This window comes from Trichechus manatus, unplaced genomic scaffold (assembly GCF_000243295.1).
Source record: "Trichechus manatus latirostris isolate Lorelei unplaced genomic scaffold, TriManLat1.0 scaffold00235, whole genome shotgun sequence".
Classification (NCBI taxonomy): domain Eukaryota; kingdom Metazoa; phylum Chordata; class Mammalia; order Sirenia; family Trichechidae; genus Trichechus; species Trichechus manatus.
Window position 1 is genome coordinate 879,125 of NW_004444171.1, and position 22,660 is coordinate 901,784.

Genomic DNA, 22,660 nt, shown 5'->3' on the forward strand with positions numbered 1-22,660 from the left:
ATCATTTTGAAACCTTCCCCTCTGCTTCAGACTAAAGAATAACCTTGAAACAAAGTAGATCCAAGAAAACAGCAGAGGAGTCTAGACTTTTAGTCCCCTCCACCCATTATTAATGCCTTTTCTGCTATACAGTAGAGTTGTCGAGTGTTCCTCTGAGTGGCCTCAAAAGTGCCTCTAGGATACCCTCTCCCTGACAGACAAACTCAGCCTCCAGGACTCCCTCTCAGACTCCTGAGGCCACATCATTTATTGTCCAGGTTCCCAAGCCCCTGCCCAGCCTTCTATCCCTGTAGGATTCTTAATAGCTCTAGCCAACACCTCTGGGTTTCTGCCTTGCCCAGGGCTTCCTCTCAGTCTCCATGGAGGGGACATCAGGGCTGCACAAACAGCATGTTCCTTTGCTCAGCAGTTACTCTCACTTTGGTCCAAACTTGAGATCATAAGATCCTGGCGACTCTTACCCAAAGAAGAGAAAATTACCATTTCTTTCTTTCTTTTTTTTTTTAAAGACAAATTGTTCCGTCTTCCAGCCTTGTTTGAGAGAATGGTTTATTTTTGCATTTTGAGGTTTGATCTATTTTTTGCAAAGGAGATTTCCATTGAAAGAACACTGTTCACCTGTTTTTCTTATAAGCAAACACACATCTTCTCTTTCTCTTTTCACCCAACAGTGGTTATGTGGAGTCCATGAATGCTGATGATGTCGACAATCCCTTCGGAGACCTGACATCTCTAGCCAAGCCTCGGAGCTCTAAACCCCTGTATACGGACACGAGTCGGTGAGTTACATTCGTAAATATTTCCTTTAGAATGAAATATGATGATTGACTTTACTATAAATGAAGGTATAAAAAATGTTCTGTTACAGAACAGAATTTAAGAAGAAAGATTCCTGTTTCGTGAAAGAAGTGTAGTTTGTCACAAAGGAGATTACAGTTTCTGAGACTGACTTACCTGGGGGCCATGGGCAAGTCACTTCACCTTGGTGACCTCAGTTTCTTCATCTGAAACCTGTGGAGGAAAATGCCACCAAGCAAGGTGACAGTGAGGGGAAGCAATAATGTTTGTAAAGCACCTGAGACATGGCTGACCGATAACTGATAGTTGTTAGAGTTGGTGGAACTTGGCTTTTTATCAAAAACAAGATATGTGAGTTTTTCAGAGCTAGGGTCTTGCTTTCCAGAACACTGTCCTGCTGAGTTGGCATGCATGGTCCGATAGCCCTGGGAGGTGTTTGTTGCCAGAGGCAACAGATGAGATGAGATGGGCACTAGTCACCTACGGTTGAGAAAGGACTTCCTAAGTGCCACCATTTGATATTGGGGATTCATCACAACCTTCTTTATAACTTCAGTTTTGCCTAGGATTTCATAAGACAGACTCACACTTGAACTCCTGTGTCCTCTTCGTTATTCCACTGAGCAGAGCAATATTATGGACATTACCAGCAGTTTCTAGAATGATTGACAAACCTTGCAGAAGATTTCATGCAACATAATAGCGTAAATCCTGATAAGCTTTTAAATGTTAACTAATTTCTATGTTTTAAAACATCAGTTGTGCCCATGAGCCAAAGTAGTTAAAATTTCACAATAATTGCCCTTCTACTGACATATTCTATTATTTGTTAAGTGCAATAATATATCCTACACAATTTTGAATTTTTCTATGTTATCTTATTTATTACAACTATCTAATTCTTTTTATTATTTGGCCAAACTATAAAATATGTTTCAAAAGTAAATTTCATTTTTTTTCGATGTTTTATTTTATTTTTTATTGTGCTTCAGGTGAACATTTACAGCTCAAGTTAATTTCTCATACAAAAATTTATCCACATATTGTTATGTGACATTAGTTGCAATCCCTACAATGTGACAGCACACTCCCCCTTTCTACCTCGGGTTTCTTGTGTCCATTCAACCAGCTCCTATCCCTTGCTGCTTTCCTCTGCCTCCAGACAGAAGCCGCCCATTTGGTCTTGTGTATCTGATTGAACTAAGAAGCTCACTCCTCACAAGTATTATTTTTTGTTTTATAGTCCTGTCTAATTTTTGTCTGAAGAGTAGGCTTTGGGAATGGTTTTAGTTCTGGGTTAACAGAGTATCTGAGAGCCATAGTTTTGGGGGTTCCTCCACTCTTTGTCAGACCATTAAGTCTGGTCTTTTTACGTGGATTTGAGCTCGGCTCTGTACTTTTCTCCTGCTCCCTCCGAAACTCTCTGTTGTGTTCCCTGTCAGGTCGGTCATTGGTAGTAGCCAGGCACCAGCTAGTTCTTCTGGTCTCCGGCTGATGGAGTCTCTGGTTTATGTGGCCCTTTTGTCTCTTGGGCTAATACTTTCCTTGTGTCTTTGGTGTTCTTCAGTCTCCTTTGCTCCAAGTGGGTTGGTACGGCAATGGGTATAGTAAGTCTAAAAGAATTAAAGGAAGGATATGGGAATAAAACCAATTTTAAAATACTCTACAGGCATGATAGTTTAATATTTCTCCTTGGAAAAGTATATTTGAGCTTTGAAATGTTTTATGAAATATTCTTGCTAAAGAAAGTGTACTCTTTTGGGTCATTCTTCAATGAGTAAAGTGCAGTCTGGCAGAATGTTTAAAATTTGATGTAAAAATATAATTTAGCTTGAATAAATTTGGGAGTATGCCATTCTAGCTTATCTTGCTGTTAATTTCTGTTTTTAAAAAATGTGAAATTGTGAGTGAATAATGGAAAAGAATTGAAGACCTTAACTGTTCTTGTTCAATTTGGGCACTAGAGGGCCTCCAAGGTTGCAAAGTTTCTTTCTATTAGTTTTCAGTTTTAACAGAATCTTAACATTTAATGTGAAGAAATAGTTTTCCATTTTTATTGTGAAATATTGAGAGATACAAGAATATATAGCATTATAGTAATAGATAGAGGAAAATAATAAATAAATGTGTGTGTTCACCCCTGCCTAGCTTAAGAAACAGAATCTCACCTGTATCTTTTAAACTGCCTGTGTGTCTATCCCAATCTCATGGCGCTGGCCACCCCCTCCCCAACCCAGGAGAACTCATCCTCAGACTTTAGGCTTATCATTCACTTGCTTCGCTTTATAGTTTTACAACATATATATGAATCTCTAAACAATATGTCAAATAGTTTGCCCAGTGCCACGTTGAGCTAAAAAAAACAAGGTACAGAAACAATAGATATATGTCCGTTGTATAAACTTCAAAAGCCAGAGATATAAACATAGTGATTTTGTGCCCAGCAAGAAATTGAGCACCATCCTCTTCAGAAGCTAGTATGACTCTTCATTATTTTCTTGTTGTAAACTTTTAAAGAAATATTTTTATGATATTATCTTTAGAGTTTTCCTCATGATTGATGTTACTTAATCATGGTGGCCAAGACAGGCCATATCCCCACCCCTTGAATGGAAGTAATATTTCAGATGAGTGTGGGCTGAAGTCACTGACTGTTGAGTTGAAGTGATTCCAATTATTGGAATAACCAATTTCCTTAGTGAATGAAAATATCTTCAAATTTTCCTAACTAATTAATTTTGTTTTTCTGGTCACCAATTCATCTGATATGTCCAATGGTTTTTTATATTGATGGTTATTGTACTATTATTTTAAAAATAGCTTGTTATTTTTATTGTTGGATTGAATCTAATTATAGAAAAAAGTACAGAAAAATCAATAACTGTAAAAAATAATCATACTTCACACATAAAAAACATGTTATTATTAATATTTGGAATATTTCTATCTGCCATATGCATTGTTTTAGTCTTGCTTTTGTGTATTTGTATAACTATGATCATACTGCACATAGAATTTTTACCACTACAACACTACAACATAATCGTGGGAACATGTTATTATGAACTCATCATATTTTTTATTTGTGTAGGTGTACTATAATTAACTAGCTTACTCAGATTATATATGTAAATTGTTTCTACTTTTTGCTATGATAAATAAGGCTCTCAAACACTTTTTACATGAATCTTTTTCACGACTTGGAGAGTCCCAGAAATGGACTATAGCATCCAAATACATAAGCATTCTTAACCATGTTGCCGAATTATTTTCTGAAAGTATTATGTAATTTAGAGTGGAACTAGTGTTTATGCCTAGGGTTTCTGATGACCTTCAATGCTAGCACTAAAGCTCACTAAACATCTCTTTCTTTTTTCCAAATGTGGTCATCGAACAAATAATTCAAATATTTTTAAAGTGTAAAATGTTAAGGATCTCTTCCATTTTCAATCCTATTATTAAATATTGAGGTATTCTTTTTGACTTTTGCCCCATGCACCTGTGAATGTCTGCTTTGTATGATTATGTTTATATTATTATTGTGTGCATGCATGAGTTGTGTGTGCGCATGCGTGTGTGTGTTTGTGTGTGTGTGTGTGTGTGTGTGTGTGTGTGTGTGTGTGTGTGTGTGACTGAAATATGCACTGGATATTTTTTTCTGAACACTATGCAGGCCTACTAAAATCTTTTTAATGGCTGCTTGGTTTTCTATCACATAGCTATATAATAGTTTATATAGTCCTAGTCCTTACTAAAGTCTTTTTTTTTTTTTTCCTATTATAGACAATACAGCAGTAAACAACCTCTGCATATATGTTTGGTCAGTTATGCTGTATTTCTTATCTTTGGACAGTTATGTTGCATTTCTGTAGAATATATTCCTAAAAATGAAATGATTGCATGAGTTTTCTCATTAAAATTAAAAGTATCTTCAAATTTGATAGGCATGCCCAATTTTTAAATGGCATTTAGAGTTAAGGAACTCAAAATATTTAATGCTGCTCTCACTGCAGTTCCTACTTTCTAACTTGAGACTAATTTAGGAACTAGGAGAACCCAAAATTTCCATTGGGTTCAATAGCAGTTATAGAAGTTCGGGATGGTTAAACAGCTTTTTCCTTCCTTCAGCAAACATGTGCTGAACTGAGTTTACTGTATTGGAGTAAACTGTATTCAGAATACAATAATAATAATAATATTAATGAAACAAAGTTACCCTCACGTATAGACTATGTTGAGCAGGAAAGTTAAGGTAAAGTAAGTTAATTTAAGGTAAGCATCCCCATTTTTTTTCATATCTGATTTTTTTATCCTTCCCTTTAACACAAAAGTTATTTTCTTTGCAAGAGTTTAATGAACAAGGTTCAGCAGTTAATTTCTTTCAGTAATTATTTTACAGTTCCATGTAGTTTAAAGGGCTTTGCAGTCATTAGTCATCAGTATAAGGCACGTAGCTATTAAATTATATGTAACAGCAAATCTGTGAAAAGTCAGAATCAAAAGCATTTAATCCTTGTCTTCCTAAGAAAATGAAAAGTAGCTGCTGAAAGTGCTTTTTCTTTGGTCCTTGACTCTAGGATGTTGGAACTAACTGGGATCTTCTATATAAGCATCTCATCTAGTCTAGATCCTGTGCTTTACCTGTGAGGAAACAGAGACTGAGAGCAGTCTGCCCAGGGAGTGGAGACAAGTAAAGCAGAAGCTGGCAGAGAACCCTTCAGATCCCAAGCCTAGGACTTTTCCAGTCACCATTTCCTGCTTTTCTAAATGACACAGGTCCCTTCACTGCACTATCTTCTAAGTTAAAATCTTTTAATTTCAGGACCTCACATGGTTTCGTATTTATTGTGTTTTTACTTCAACGATTTCTGTGAGGAAGCATTTGTTAATAATGAGTAGTTTGTCCAAACGGTCCTTCAGGCAGCCCCTGGCTAAGGTCTGAGGTGGAAGGAGCGAGATGGCCTGTCAGTCACTGTGCTTTGTAGCACTTTTTTTTTTTTTTTTTGAAATCTTACCGCAACCCAGGTTAAAGAATAACATTATGAATAGTAGTTCCTTACACTAACCCAAAACTTCTGCCTTTCAGAGTACTTTCACATCTACTCTCTCATTTGTTTTTCAAAATAGTGTGATGAGACCAGAGCTGTGGAAACAAGTTCTATCCCTGTTTTACAGATGAGGAGTCTGAGGCCAGAGTAAATGACTTAAAGAGCCCAAGATCACTCATTTCAGGAGTGGCTAAGAGCAGGCCAGAGAAGGGGCCTTCTCGCCCCCAAGGCAAACGCCTGCTTTTCATCCACGTGGAAGTGTCATTTGCCTTTGGCAGGTAACTGGTTCCTTGGGCTTCAGCCTCATGTAAAATATAAAGGCTTTGGGTTATATTATTTCTGTGTCCCCTTCTGAATGTAAAAGCTGAAGATCCTAAGAACACAGGAGGAAAAATATATATAACCACCACGTAATGATGATAATACAATAAAAATAATAATTCCTGAACATATCTTGGGGCCACAACCTGTTATTACATTCAGAGAAACACAGTCCAATGACTAAAAAAACAAAACAAAACCCGTTGCCCTCAGTCGATTCCGACTCATAACGACCCTGTAGGACAGAGTAGAACTGCCTCATAGGGTTTCCAAGGAGCAGCTGGTGGATTCAAACTACTGACCTTATGGTTAGCAGCCAAACACTTAATTACTGCACCACCTGGGCCCCCCGTGACTAAAACTCATCATAAAATAATTCTAGTCTTATTTACATTTTTCACTGAGCAACAAAAGCAATCAAATTCAAAACTCACAAGTAACCTCCTTTCCTCTCTAGCTGTCTCTTAACCACCAAGTTCTCTGAAGTCTCTCTTACCTCTCCGTTCTGCCCAACTCTCCCTGAAGCCAGGCCTTGATCCTTTGTCACTTCATTTCCTCCTGCTTTCTTCCCACCTTTGCTGTTTTGTCCCCCACCCCTACTTCTGACATTCCTTAGTACCTCTACTCACACACGTGCTGCGTGCTGGGCATTAAGCCAGGCACTTTACCTGCATAACATGAACACCACCTCCAACAACCCTACAAGGGAGGTACAATTAACAGGCTCTGCCTGGAGCCATCTCACGCTCCCTGTCTCTTACTTTAAATCAGTGTGATGTTTGCCCCACTTGGGTTCTTTCAACCTTAAGAGATGCATTTTTTGAATTGACACACTACTTTTGAAAGCTCTCAGGAGCCAGGCCTGCTTGATTCCTGCCTAGAACTACACCTGACAGAGAATACCTCTCAAGAAAAAAAAAACCAAAAACAAAAACAAAAAAAACACCAAATTTGTTGCTGTCAAGCCAATTCCGACTCACAGTGACCCTACAGGACAGGGTAAAACTACCCCATAGGGTTTCCAAGGCTGTAATCTTTATGGAAGCAGACTGCCACATCTTTCTCCCGTGGAGCGGCTGGTGGGTTTGAACTGCTGGGCGCTTAACCAGTGCACCACCCAACACCCAAAACCATTGCTGTCGAGTCGATTCTGACTCATAGTAACCTATAGGACAGAGTAGAACTGCCCCACAGGGTTTCCAAGGAGCGGCTGGTGGATTCGAACTGCCACCCTGTTGGGTAGCAGCCAAGCTCTTAACCACTGCACCACGAGAGCTCACAAAAAGATTGTGGAATTGACCTGAACTTACACTCACAGCTCTGCTCTGCAAAGAACATACCCTGAATAAATACAAGATGCTCCTGGTTAGGCTGGAAGCCATGTGTGTAAGAGCAGGAGGGGGATTTCCCAGCAATGCAAATGATCCTTCAAACTTGATCTCTTTGTCTCCAAAGCCCAAGGCTTCTGGTTCTGTGCAGAGACAGCAGGTGTCCACCCAGTAGCCAGACTGCCAGCGTTAGGATCCAGTTATACCACTTTTGAACTTGGTTATCTCTGGGCATGATACTTTCTCTGTCTCAGTTCCCTCAACTATAAAACAGGGATGATAATAGGAGCTACCATACAGGGGTTTTGTGAGAATTAAATATATCAATACAAGTAAAGCATTTAGAAGGGTTCCTGGAATACAGTACCCAGTCAATGAGTGTTAGTCACGTCTATAGCATACAGTGGTACAAACGGTTAACGCACTTGGCTGTTAACCCAGATGTTGTGGAGAACTCCAGGTTCTGCTCAGCGCAACTCTGTCCAGAGCCAAAAAGACGGAAACCGAGTTGGGGAGAATGAAAGGCAACTTTATTGGTTGGCCAAGCAAGGAGACAGATGGGGCTGTGCTCCATCCAAGGCTTCCTCACAGGCAGCTTGTTGAGGTTAGTTTATATACGCAGGACAGTTTCAAAATACAGAATGGCACGCGCTCAGGTACTGGAGTGTTTTAGAATGAGTAAGCATTTTTTAAGGCCCGGGTTCAACTCCCTGCGCAGGAGGACGTGAGCCATTTTTGTTCATTAGCATGTTAGCTCTCCACCCAGGAGGGGAGAATTTACCATGCATGAGGCAGTTAATGAGCTAAAGGTTATCTGGAGTGCCAAGATGGGGGGGTGGGCAGGACCAGTTTTAGTCAGTTTTGGCCAGCCCATGGCTGTTTCTCTTCAAGGAGGTTCTGAGGAGGAAAAGAAAGAACTCCAGGAAACGGGCTGAGTAAGGGGTTGTCTTGAGGGTAAGAAAAAATGGCTCTGTGGCTGTAGCCCTGTCTTACAAAGGTTCCTCAGAAGCAAGTCCTGGCAATCTGCTTCCAAAATATCAGCCAGAGAAAACCCTGTGGAGCACAGTTCTACTCTGACACATGTGGAATACTCCACGGCAACATTTTTTTTTCCTTTTGGTGGAAAAAAAAAAAATGGAAAAAAGCCCAAAATTTTATCTACATATATTCTATATATAACATGGTTTTCCCAACATTCTCTGTATTTTTTATTTAGATTTTAATTGCATACTTTTTTTTTGTCTGATACACTAAACTTCTTTATTTTCTTAAATTATTTAATGTGTATTTTATTATACAAGGAACCCTGGTGGCACAAGGGCTAACCAGTTGGCTGCTAACCAAAAGGTTGGCAGTTTGAACCCATCCAGCAGCTCTGTGGGAGATAGACGAGGCAACCTGCTCTCATAAAGATTACATCCTAGAAAACCCTATGGGCCAGTTCTAACCTTATAAATGGGGTTGCAATGAGTCAAAATCGACTCAATAGCACCTAACAGCAACATATTTTATTATGCTTCATTGAGCAAAACCAGTTAGTTGTAAACTTGGCAATAAGCTATTAAAACTTAGCCATTACTGAACCAAGTCCAGGCTTATTTGGAAATAGGGGTACAAAAGAGGTTATTTGAAGGACTGGAAGCTGAGGAGAAAAAGACAAAAATGAAGACTTCTCATTTTTTATTTGGTTCCTGCTTCTCTATGCTTTCCTGAAATGGGGGTGGGGACATCTTTTAACATGTAACTAACCTGGAAATTAATTTCAAAGCCTGTAAGTTTCAGTGTTTTTGAGAGCTTTGTTTCCTCCATCTAAGGCATAATTTAAACCTAGTATCAGCAGCTGGTCTGTAGAGTGTCCATCATAAGATCAGCCTGCTACAAAAATCCCCTCGTGATATTATGTACAAGTTTACATGGAATATATTATAAGCAGTGTAGGTGAGGGCTTTTGTTTTCAAATATTTGGCTTTTTATTATGTAACTGAATTTATTTCTCAAGCCTAAGGTGGCGCAGTGGTTAAGAGCTCCGCTGCTAACCAAAAGGTTGGCAGTTCAAATCCACCAGCCACTCCTTGGAAACCCTATGGGACAGTTCTACTCTGTCCTGTAGGGTTGCTGTGAGGTGGAATTGACTCAACATCAATGAGTTTGGTTGTTTGATTTTTAAGCAGTCCACTATTTTATGGTATCTTATTATTTGATATCATATAGACATTGTATACCACATCATAGGTCCCTGGGAAGTGCAAGCAATTTGCATTTGTCTACCAACCTAAAGGTTGGCGGTTCAACCCACCCAGTGGTTAAGCAGAAAAAAGGCCTGGCAATCTGCTTTTGTGAAGATTACAGCCAAGACGACTCTATGGAGCATTTCTACTCTGTAACACATGGGTTCACTGTGAGTCAGAATTGACTTGATGGCAGTGGGTTTGGTTTACCATATCACATCATATCTCATAACATAACACTGTAATACAAGGGTCACTATGAGTCGGAATTGACTCGATGGCAACGGGTTTGTTTTTGGTTTTGGTTATAATACCATTTAACATCAATGTGATAGTGTGCTATAGAGGTATATAGAGCCGTATGAAGTTTTATAGCAATTGCTTATTTCCTTCTCCCTGACTCGTTAACTCCTTGTAGTGGTTAAGATGTGTGTCATCTTGGCTGAGCCATGATTCTCAGTGGTTTGGCAGTTATATAATGCTGTATTGTGGCAGTTATGTAATGAAGTAATTTGGCAGTTATGTCATGATATAATTTGGCTGTTATATGATAATGTAATAACCTAAATAATATGATCTAGTGTCATCAGCCAATCAGTTGTAAGGGGAGTTTCCTCGGGGGTGTGGCCTGCATCCAATATATATGGATGTTCTGGCAAAGCTCACTGGCTTTTGCTCGCTCTGGACCTTGCATCCAGCTCATCGTCATCTGACCTTTGGTTCTTGATGATGAGTCAGTGACCTGCCATATTGCTTGCTGATCTTGGGATTCGTCAGTCTCCACAGCCTGTGAGCCAGCAGTCTGCCATCTTACCTGCCAATCTCGGATTCCTCGGCCTCCGCAGCTTCGTGAGTCAGGAGAAGCCTCCAACCTGACACCTGACCCACGAACTTGGGACTTGCCAGATTCTACAACCACGTGAGCCATTTCCTTGAGATGAATCTCTCTGTATAAAGGAGCCCTGGTGGTGCAGTGGTTAAGTGCTCAGCTGCTAACTGAATGGTTGGCTGTTCGAATCCACCAGCCACTCTGGGGGGGAAAGATGTGGTAGTCTGCTTCCGTAAAGATTACAGCCTTGAAACCCTGTGGTGCAATTTTACCCTGTCCTATAGCGCTGCTGTTGGTGCAATGGTTAAGAGCTCGGCTGTTAACGAAAAGGCTGGCAGTTCAAATCCACCAGCCACTCCCTGGAAACCCTATAGGGCAGTTCTATTCTATCCTATGTGGTTGCTATGTGTCAGGATCGACTCAACAGCAACAGGTTTGGTTTTTGGTTTTATAGGGTTGCTATGAGTTAGAAACGATTTGATGGTGCCATCAAGTCTGTTCCAACTCATAGTGACCCTGTGTACAACAGAACAAAATACTGTCTAGTCCTGCGCCATCCTCACAGTCATTACTATGTTGAGCCCATTGTTGCAGCTACTGTGTCATTTCATCTCTTGGAGAGTCTTCCTGTTTTTCACTGACCCTATACCTTATCAGCATGATGTCTGTGATTGTTAAGGTTGTATGTCAACTTGCCTGGGCCATGATTCTCAGTGGTTTGGCAGTTATGATGTAGTCTGGCAGTCCTATTATGATGTAATCTCCTCCATGATGAGATCTAATATAATGTGATCACTTCCATGATAGGATCTGCTGTGAGTAACCATTCAGTTGAAAGGGAGTTCCCTTGGGGGTGTGGCCTGCATCCAATATAGGTGCACTTTCTGGCAAGACTCGTGGGCTTTTGCTCACTCTGAATCCTGAAACTGGCTCCTGTTCATCTGACGTCCAGTTCTTGGGACTTGAGCTAGCAGCTTACCTGCCAATCTTGGAATTCATCAACCTCCACAGCCTGTGAGCCAGAGGCTTGTTGTCTGACCTGCCAATCTTGGGTTCACCAGCCCCTGCAGCTATGTGAGTCAAGAGAAGCCTCCGGCCTGACTCATGGTCTTAGGACTTTCCAGCCTCTACAAATGTGTGAGCCAATTCCTTGATATAAATCTCTCTCTCTCTCTCTCTCTCTCTCTATATATATATATATATGTATATAGACACTTCACTGGTTTAACTTCTCTAGAGAACCCAGCCTAAGACAACGTCCTTCTCCAGGGACTGGTCCCTCCTGATAACATGTCCAAAGTATGTGAGATGAAGTCTCACCATCGTCGCTTCCAAGGAGCACTGTACTTCTTCCAAGATAGACTTGTTCGTTCTTCTCGCAGTCCATGGTATATTCAATATTCTTCACCAACACCATGATTCAAAGGCATCAATTTTTCTTTGGTCTTCCTTATTCATTGTCCAGCTTTCACATGCATACGAGGTGATTGAAAATATCACTGCTTGGGTCAGACACACCTTAGTCCTCAAAGTGATATCTTTGCTTTATCAATTCTTTAAAGGGGTCCTTTGCAGCAGATTTGCCCAGTGGAATACATTGTTTGATTTCTTGACTGTTACTTTAGTGGGTGTTGATTGTGGATCCAAGTAAAATGAAATCCTTGACAACTTCAATATTTTCTCTATTTATCATGATGTTGCTTATTGGTCCAGTTATGAGAATTTTTGTTTTCTTTATGATGAGTTGTAATCCACACTGAAGGCTGTAGTCTTTGATCTTCATCAGTAAGTGCTTTAAGTCTTCTTCACTTTCAGGAAACAAGGTTGTGTATGTGTGTGTGTGTGTGTGTATCTTAGTATGTCTTAGGATGGGTTTCTCTAGAGAAGCAAAACCAGTGAAATGTGTATGTATCACATTTCACTGGTTTTGCTTCTCTAGAGAAACCCATCCTAAGACATTACTCTAATGGAAGACTATGAATTTTGAGGCATTTTAATTCTGCAGGTATTTTAGGGGCAGTGGAAAAAACCTCCCACACAAATTAAGGGTATTTCCTTTGTAACATGCATGGAAGCTTTAAAGAATGCTTGGGGGAGAGACATACACATGAATAATTTTGGTCCATTTTTTGTTACCTCCTTAACTTACAGCTACATTTCTTCAAGAACATTCCCAGCAAAACTGAAGGGCACTACCTAGAATTTGGCAGCATTAGTTCACTCACCCAGGTTCCTCCAACAAGTCTGAAAATGCAGTGCTAAAGCAGAGCTTTCCAAACTTCCCTGCACATTAAAATCCGGAGAGCTTTTGAAAAGCCCAATTCTCAGGTTACACCCCTTTACCAGTTAAATCCAAAGGTCTGGGAGTGGAAGCCAGATATCAGTACCTTTTAAAGATCCCATGAAGAGTCCAATGTGCAGCAACGTTTGGAAACCACACTCTTAACATCTTTACAGCATCTGCACTGGATAAACTTGGCATGCCCCATTTACACAGCTCTTATTTTGTAAATTTCTTAATTCTTTACAGTCGTATGTTTCAGCTAAAATTAGCTGAGCACCTATTGAATGTTAATGATTTGCTAGCAGCTTTCATATCCATTTAACTTATTAATCCCTGAGTGTTGCTATAAGTTAGTGTTATCCTTATTCTTCAGTTGACTGAGTAAGGCTGAGAGTGCTTTCCTTACTTGAGTAAAATCTCACGGTTGGTTATGGGGCTCCCAGTGCCGTGGGCCTCTCCTGCACTTTGTTGTCGTTAGGTGCTGTTGAGTCGGTTCTGACTGATAGCAACCCTGTGTACAGCAGGACAAAACACTGCCCGGTCCTGCACCATCCTCACAGTCGTTGCTATGCTTGAGCCCCTTGTTGCAGCCACTGTGTCAATCCATCTCATTGAGGGTCTTCCTCTTTTTCACTGACCCTCTACTTTACCAAGCATGATGTCCTCCAGGGACAGATCCTTCCTGATAACATGTCCAAAATATGTGGGACAAAGTTTCGCCATCCTCGCTTCTAGTGAGCATTCTGGCTGTGCCTCTTCGAAGACAGATTTGTTTGTTTTTTTGGCAGTCCATGGTATATTCAACATTCTTCACCAACACCACAATTCAAAGGCATCAATTCTTCTTTGGTCTTCCTTATTCATCCTCCAGCTTTCATATGCATATGAGGTGATTGAAAACACCATGGCTTGGGTCAGGCGCACCTTAGTCTTCAGGGTGACATCTTTGCTTTTTAACACTTTAAAGAGATCTCTTGTAGTAAACTTGCCCAATGCAATGCATCATTTGATTTCTTGACTGCTGCTTCCATGGGCATTGATTGTGGATCCAAGTAAAATGAAATCCTTGACAACGTCAGTCTTTTCTCTGTTTATCATGCACTTTAGCTGACGTATTTTCCAAATCTTATAAAAATCCATTAATTTCTACCATTTATTCTGGTGTTGCCCTGGGGTTAATTTCTCTTCATTATATTAGTGTCAGGATATCCCTAATTTTACTGCCTCCAAGGCAGTAAGACATCACCTACAGAGTCATAGGTGATAAAGTTGGGAGACACTTAAGAGGTCTATTTGTGCAATTCCTTGTCTGGTAAAATTTTTTTTTTCCTCTAACATTCTTATATCAACACATAATCAATGCATGTTAGGATACCAAGAAATTATAATATTAAAAAAAAAAAAAGTTGTTGTTGAGTCCATTCTGATGCCTTGTGACCCCATGAGTCTCAGAGTAGAACTGCATTCCATAGATTTTTTTATGATTGTGTGACTTTTTGGAAGCAGATTGTCAGGGCTTTCTTCCAAAGTACTTCTGGGTGAGTTTGAAATGCTCACCTTTCGGTTAATAGCCAAATGCTTAATCTTTTGTGCCACCCAAGTACTCCTATATTAATATTAACATATTAATTTCTGTAGACCATTTCGCATGGAGTATCTCAGTTTACTCTCACCCATGTCCTTCAGGTTGATGGTTTCACCCTTTTCAACAGATGAGAGATTGAGTCAATGGCCGGGATCTGAAAGCCAGTGAGCAGAGTCCTGAGGTCTGACCCTTTGTCCTGACTCTTGAAAACATACCCATTTCACTACCCCTTCTTTCTTCTGTAAGGAGCCCTGGTAATGCAGTGATTAAAGCGCTTGACTGTCAATGGTTTGAACCCACCAGCCGCTCCATGGGAGAAAGATGTAGCAGTCTGCTTCTGTAAAGATTACAGCCTTGGAAACCCTATGTGGCAGTTCCACTCTGTCCTACAGGGTCACTATGGATCAGAATTGACTTGATGGCCTTGGGTTTGGTTTGAGTTGGTCTACCATCTGTATGCCTTATCACGTGACAGTTTATGAATGAGCCACCTCCTTAAACTCCATATTTAGAAGATTAGTCCTAAGATAAATGGTTCCTGGAAAAGTTTTGTTTGGCTTAGTGTGTGCGTGGGGTGAGGGGGAAGGATGTAGATATATATATAACCAAGAGATCCACTGTTGGAGCATCCTTCACCTTTGCCAGAGGTTCGATTGTTGCTGCGTTGTTGCATTTTGTCTGTGCATGAATTTAGAATAAAGAACCACTCCAAAGGGTGACATGCTCTCGAAGAAAGGCACTCAGCATGGGAAGCAGAAACCACTGATGGCTGGCATTCTCCTTACTATCAGTACGTTGATGATGGTGCTGTTTCTCTTCCCACCTCTGAAATAAGCACAAAAAGCTATCGCTGTGGCACTGAATCAATACTAAAAGCTGAATTCCATAAAAAACTGGTATGATATTTAACTGAGGCTCAAAATTTGCATATAGTGTGCTCTTGCTCCTTGAAATGCAGTGTAAATCTCATATCTTCCTTAACTCTCTAAGTATTTTATAAACTCCTTGAGGGTAAGGCAGCGTGTCTTAAGCTGCACACAGGATGGAATCTCACATAGCGCCTGTCCCTATAATTCAGACTTACTACCTCTCAGGATTATCATACCCACTAAACGAAATAATCCGTGTAAAGCAGATTGTATGCTGTAAAAATGGCACCAATATTAGTTATTCTTACTGTACATTTCTCTGAACTCTCTATATAAATATTTCTTTTGAATATTCATTGGCTTTTCTTAGGGAGGTTTTTTTCTATTCACACTAAAGAAGCTTCCCTGTGCTTTCTTACATTTTTCTTTCCCTCCCTTAACTCACTCACGGGTATGGGAAAAAGAAAGAGAAAGCAGAAGAAGAAGTGAAATTAAACTAAACAAGCCAATATAGAATTAATATACTTGTTTAAACTTGTTTTCAAAGTGTGCAATTTTAGGAAATTGTCTGAAATCAGTAATGTAGTATGTTGCTGGTGACATGAAAGACATTTTATAAAAAATAACTCAGTTGCAAATGTAAGAGCATGTGTCCACTAGTATTGAAATCAGCATTCTGTGATGTTAGGTGTGGAGTACAGGTCTGCTGTTTGGTAAAGAACTAATCTCTTTCTTCATCATGAAACCCACCTCAGCAGTGAATCTTGTATATAAAGTACATGCAAATTTAGAATAATAGAAAAATATGGACTTGAAAAAATTTTTTGCGATCCTAGAGTAGAGCTGTAATCTACGTACCTCTGCATCAGCGTGCCCTATGCCTGCTTTCTTTCCTGTTTGGACAGCCCACATTACAGAACCTATATAGGCAAAAAACCCGGAGTAATCCTCCTTTATGGTTTTCATATCTGGGTGCTAGTTACCATGGCTATTTCACAAGTCATCATTTTAATCTCTCCTCTCCTCCCTCTTTAACTCTTTGCTTTAGCTCTGGCAATATCCCAGGATATAGTGGCAAGGTTCATTTCACAGCTACCCACCCAGCAAATTCTAATATTCCACCAACAACCCCATCACCAGATTCAGAAGTGCATCGGTAAGTATGAATCCTATTACTCAATCTTCTCAGACACATTAGGGTGAAATTCTAATTATGTTATTCCATTAAAGAACAATTAAATACTAAGAGTAAATTTAAATTATTTTAAAAAATGAGGTGTCTAGTCCGAAAAGAGAAAGGAGTTTATTCTCCTACAGAGGGGATCTTTATTAGGCCTTTATTAGTGTCACTCTAAATTGCATTGAAAAGCATATGCAGATTAATGTTAATATTGATGTTGCAAAATGGAGCATATTAGGATATTTAAGGTATTGTAGGTGGAGAGCATCTTTGCCTCTTGGACTCACAGCTTTGGATGTTATCCTTCTGCATTATCATAAGAAGATGCGTGTTACTTGGATGCATGAGAAATATTTACATGAGACACATATTTACTTCTTGTGAATAATCACCTTACCTTTGCTGAAAGGCAAAATTCTGTTGAAAGTCATATATATTTTTAGATAGATTTTTGCAAATTGAAAATAGAGGTTAGATGGAAGCCTGCTGAGGATTCCTGTATTTGAAGCTGCGAGTGAGAAAATGCACGCTATTACTCATTATCACTCAAATTTGAAAACACTTGGTCAAAGACCTAGTCTTGCAGATAAGATGACAGAGTTTTGAAAATACAGATGGAGCCTTAACCAGGTCTAGATGCTGGCCTGGTGCAAACAAACAAACTATCCTGGTAGGACAGGCGGGGTAGGGGGTGGGGAAGGCTGGGGCGAAGGGAGCAGTTCTCACTCCCAAAGGGCACTTTTTTCTCCTAGATTATCATTTTGATAGAACATTCATTCGTTCATTCATTCATTCATCAAGCATTTATTGAGCATCCCTTCTGGGTCACTTACTGTTGGAGGCACAGAGGATACAGTGATGAACAAGGCGGAAAAGATCCCACACTCCTGAGCTTAACGTTTCAGCCTGGGAGATAGATAATAAAGAAGTAGACAAATAACTAAAGAAATGAAATGATTTTGGATAGTGAGATGTGCTCTGAAGAAGAAAAGACAAGGTGATGTGGGAGAGGTGATAAACTAGAAAGTGCCTGGCAAGGGGCATGCTATGGAGGTGCCCGAGCCCAAGCTCCTGCTTCCACCAACTTCTTAAAAATTTCTTAAAAACAATGCAAAGAACATCTCCTGGGAACAGAGACAGCTCCTGTAAACAGGGAGAGCTCCTGTGTAAGGGCTTCTTGCATTCATCCAGCTGCTCATTCTCTCATTCACTCATGCATTTGTCAGTTTGTATGTTCTTTCATTAAATCAACAAAATTTTGTATTCCAGTAATTACTGTATTCCAGTAATTCACAAGAACTGGACCCTGTTTTCAAGTCTAGCAGTCAGAAAGAGGTAATCCACACCTATAGTACAGGGTGACAGGTATCATCATCATCATCATTACTTACATTGACTGAGTGCTTCTTATCCCCAGGTACTCCACTAAGTACTTTACATGTAATAGTTTATTTAACTGTCCCAGTACCCTGGGAGGAAAGTACTGTTATTGTCCCCATTTTACAGATAAGGAAACCTAGGCACACACAAGTTGCAGTGGGAACCTGATCTGCAGGGGGGCACAAAACGAGACCACAGAGGAAGTGATTTATGAGGTGACTCGGCATGGGAGTTTGTTTTATAGGTATTTGAGGGCCCCCTGCATGTAGGCATGGATTATCATGCCCCGGGGAGCCCTCAGCAAGTAGAGCTCACCATGCAATATGAAGTTATAGGATGGAGGCTCCTCAGGGCCACTGCTAGCCTCTTCTATGCCACTGTGCATAGGGGATCCTAATTGTCTTCCACATTCCCTGCACGCATGACCCAGTTCTATGGGCAGTACGGGACTAATTCAGGAAAGGAAAGGTGCCTGCAGACAGAGAGCTTCATGGTTTTATCTAAATTTTTGGTTTGATGATTGTCTAGAGTCCCTAGGCCATCTGCTGAGAACAATTTTTAACAGAGATCTTTGGTTTTCTTGGCTAATATTTTGCACTCAATCAGTTTTCTCTAAAGATAAATGCCACAAATCCATATCCAAGGCAGGACCAGCAGAAATTTAGGCAGTTAACATATTTTGTTTCATAGAAGGACATAAAGAAACAATGTCAAAATTAAATGCACCCTTGTATCTGTATTTAGATTTGTTATCCCAAAAGAGGTAAGATAAAATTCTGTATCTAAATGGTTAACCATATAGGAGGGATCCAACTCAAAGATGCTATGTCAGGGAAAACAGCAGGAATCTCTCATTCCTACCTTTCTGTTTCACAAGCCGTCTTCTCACCCTAAGCAACGAAGATCCCACCCCCAACATCCTGTTGGTTTAACACTTGTTTCCACAACCACATAATCCAGCTATCTATCCAATGTGTGGTGAAACGTTCCTACTATCTTTCAGAGAAATCTTTATTTCTAATTGTAAAATTGTCACCTACTGCTACCACTAGAGAAAAGAGCTTGTGTCTTACAGCAGGAAACTCATTTCCAGACTTAGGCCTATTGCAGAGTCCTGGGTGGCCTTCACATTCATTTCACACCTCTTGTACATGCATCTGTCACCCAGCTTCCCAGAGTGGGGACAGAGATAATCAACCTCTGAGGCGGCTTCTCTGAGATTCTTCTTCACAGAGTGTACATAAGGCCCCAGAGACATGCAGCCAAGGTCACCGATACTGAAGGAGAGCTGGTGTTTGCTAGGGGTCCAGATCTCCTCTAACCACAGCTCTAGACTCCAGAGCCTAGATGGTCCAGAGTGAGAAAGCACAGAGACTGGTGCCCTCTCAGCAGGAAGCCCTGGGCTTCGCACTGAGACTGGCCCTCCTGATCCCATGTTCAGAGGAAACTTGCTCCTTTCAGGCCCTCCAGGCTCTTCATCATCAGGTATTGCCTCTGATTTTTTGGGACACTATGTGTAATGTTATTTTTGCTTAAAATTTTCAGTGAAAGTGTGAGCCTAGGTCTCTCTGATGAGTATCATGAGAACTCCATGAGCTAACTTCCTCCTGATGGTATCTATCTGCTGTGATGCACTTTTTCCTGTTATTTCATTTGTAAGAAGCTGTCTGTGCTCAGGCATCCCCTGGGGACTCCTGAATGTCAACCTCAACTGTACCTCACTGCCCCTCTGCAATTCACTCGGCTGTTTTTAAGAGCCTACACCATTCCCCGAAGTGGCTATATTTCAGAACTTTCTATACTATGTAAACTTCCAATCCCATCTCCTCCCCAGGACACTCTCAACAGAAGGTCTTACCTTCTGCTTTCTGGCTCATCCACTATGGTCCATGGAGACCTTCTTGTTCCCCTGTTGCCACTCCCTCTCCTCCTCACATTAGACTCTCTACTCCCATCACTATCCTTTGTCTTTTTCTCCCAGAAAGACATGTCTTACTTTTTAAAGGTCAATCATTCCATCTTCATCCTACTCACTCCTACTGTCTCCCTGCTTACCATGAGGCCTTCGTGTCTCCCCAGTTGGCCCATTGGTTATGAAGAAACGCATTGAGTCTCCCTACTGCACAAAGCAAATGTGTTACCCTCTGACCACCCACTTCTCTCCTGATCTTCCTTTCACTTCTGAACTTCTCTAAAAAGCAACCAGCCGCTCTCCTTTCACTCGCTGCCTCTGCTTCCTCCCTGCCCGCTCTCTCCTTCATCTCTTACAATCTGAATTCCAACACCACCAGTCAGAGAACGTGCTCCTCTTGCCAGACCACAGACATACCAAGAGACAGGAGAGCAGGGGCTACGGCTGTCTCCATGGCATGGATGCCACATGTGGAGCTCTTTGGTCAATCAGGCTGCAAAGTCAGCTCAGGTTAAATTGTTCAGGCCTCAAATGCCAACCAAGGAGCATTTTGAGCAGGAAGGACAGAGTCGAGCTGTGTTCTAGGATTAATATCGGGTGAGGCACAGAAAAGTATAAGGGAAAGAAATTATGGGAAGAGATTTGAAATGAAGAGATAAGGAAGCACAGGAGGTGAATAAGGAGGGGTTTTGTGGCTCTCCAAATTCGTAAAGAAGGAAATGTGTGTACAAATGCATTTGTTTCAACTCATATTTCCATTACAGCCCAGTGTTTCTTGCACATACCCTCACACCAGAATGTAACCTTACAGAAGTTTTAGCTTTCACTTTAATGGCCCTTTGCCCCAACGTAAGAAAAAAGAAAACAAAAACAAAGCTGCCACATGCAAGCATCACATTGTGTACATGATTCCAATTTTTGGCAAAATTACTGCAGGTGGTAGGCTTGTAGGGTAGCTCGCAATAGCTGATGGGTGGTGTGTCAGAGTTGAGACTGCCAATACTGGGTGTGAGAGGAGGTTTGGCAATATTGGCAGCCAAGGTAAGAAAATATAATTTGCATAGTCTTAGACATTGTCACAGTTATTTTCTTTCTTTTAATTCTCACAACAAATTTGGTAGAACGAATTTATTCCCGCTTGGTAGATGAGCAAACTAAGAGTGAAGTTAAGAAAATTATGTGAGAGCAGACAGCTTACAGCCTATTAAAACAAGTTGCCATTGAGTCAACTCCAACTCATGGAGATCCCTCCAATGTGCAGAGTAGAACTGTCCACCACAGAGTCTTCAATGGATGATTTTTTGGAATTAGATTGCCAGGTATTTATTCTGAGGTACCTCTGGGTAGACTCAAATTTTCAACTTTTCAGTTAGCAGTACAGTGTGTTAACTGTTTGCACCACCTCCTACCACCAGGTATTTCTACAACTCACTTAAAAAAAAAAACTCGTTGTCCCATCAGTTCTGACTCATAGCGACCCTATAGGACAGAGTAGAACTGCCTCATAGGGTTTCCTAGGAGCGACTGTTGTTGTTGTTAGGTGCCATCAAGTCAGTTCTGAGTCAGCAACCCTATGCACCACAGAACGAAACACTGCCCAGTCCTGTGCCATGCGCACAGTCATTATGCTTGAGCCCATTGTTGCAGCCCCTGTGTCAATCCATCTCGTTGAGTCTTCCTCTTTTTTGCCAACCCTGTACTTAACCCAGCATGATGTCCTTCTCCAGGGACTGATCCCTCCTGACAACAACATGTCCAAAGTATGTGAGACGTAGTCTTGCTATCCTTCCTTCTAAGGAACATTCTGGTTGTACTTCTTCCAAGACAGAGATTTGTTCGTTCTTTTGGCAGTCCATGGTATATTCAGTATTCTTCACCAGCACCACAATTCAAAGGCATCAATTCTTCTTAGGTCTTCCTTATTCATTGTCCAGCTTTCGCGTGCATATGATGCGTTTGAAAATACCATGGCTTGGGTCAGGCACGCCTTAGTCTTCAAGGTGACATCTTTGCTTTTCAACACTTTAAAAGAGGTCTTTTGCAGAAGATTTGCCCAGTGCAATGCATCTTTTGATTTCCTGACTGCTGCTTCCATGGGTGTTGATTGTGGATCCAAGTAAATGAAATCCTTGACAACTTTGATATTTTCTCTGTTTATCATGATGTTGCTTGTTGTTCCAGTTGTGAGGATTTCTGTTTTCTTTATGTGGAGGTGTAATCCATACAGAAGGCTGTGGTCTTTGATCTTCACCAGTAAGTGCTTCAAGTCCTCTTCACTTTCAACAAGCAAGGTTGTGTCATCTGCATACCATAGGTTGTTAATGAGTCTTCCTTCAATCCTGATGCCCCTTTCTTCTTCATAGAGTCCAGCTTCTCAGACTATTTGCTCAACATACAGATTGAATAGGTATGGTGAAAGGATGCAACCCTGACGCGCAGCTTTCCTGACTTTAAACCACAGAGTATCCCCTTGTTCTGTCCGAACAACTACCTCTTGATCTGTGTACAGGTTCCTCATGAGCACAATTAAGTGTTCTGGAATTCCCGTTCTTCGCAACGTTGTCCATAATTTGTTATGATCCAGGCAGTCAAATGCCTATGCGTAGTCAATAAAACACATGTAAACATCTTTCTGGTATTCTCTGCTTTCAGCCAGGATCCAGCTGACGTCAGCAATGATATCCCTGGTTCAACGTCCTCTTCTCAATCCAGCCGAATTTCTGGCAGTTCCCTATTGACATGTTGCTGCAGCTGTTTTGAATGATCTTTAGCAAAATTTTACTTTGCGTGTGATATTAATGATATTGTTCAATAATTTCCACATTCGGTTGGATCGCCTTTCTTGGGAATAAGCATAAATGTGGATCCCTTCCAGTTAGTTGGCCAGGTAGCTGTCTT

The 22,660-nt window shown here is 40.8% G+C and overlaps 1 protein-coding gene across 1 annotated transcript in view; it reads left to right on the forward strand.

The window, feature by feature from the left end:
• Positions 1-231: 231 nt before the first annotated feature.
• Positions 232-22,660, forward strand: part of LOC101347972 (spermatogenesis associated 48) — a 28,054-nt gene continuing 5,625 nt past the window's right edge. The window contains exons 1-3 of the mRNA XM_023743082.1: positions 232-567; positions 672-779; positions 16,339-16,446. Of these exons, the coding sequence (XP_023598850.1) occupies positions 545-567; positions 672-779; positions 16,339-16,446 (239 nt within the window). The 5' untranslated portion in view covers positions 232-544. The remainder of the gene's footprint in view (positions 568-671; positions 780-16,338; positions 16,447-22,660) is intronic.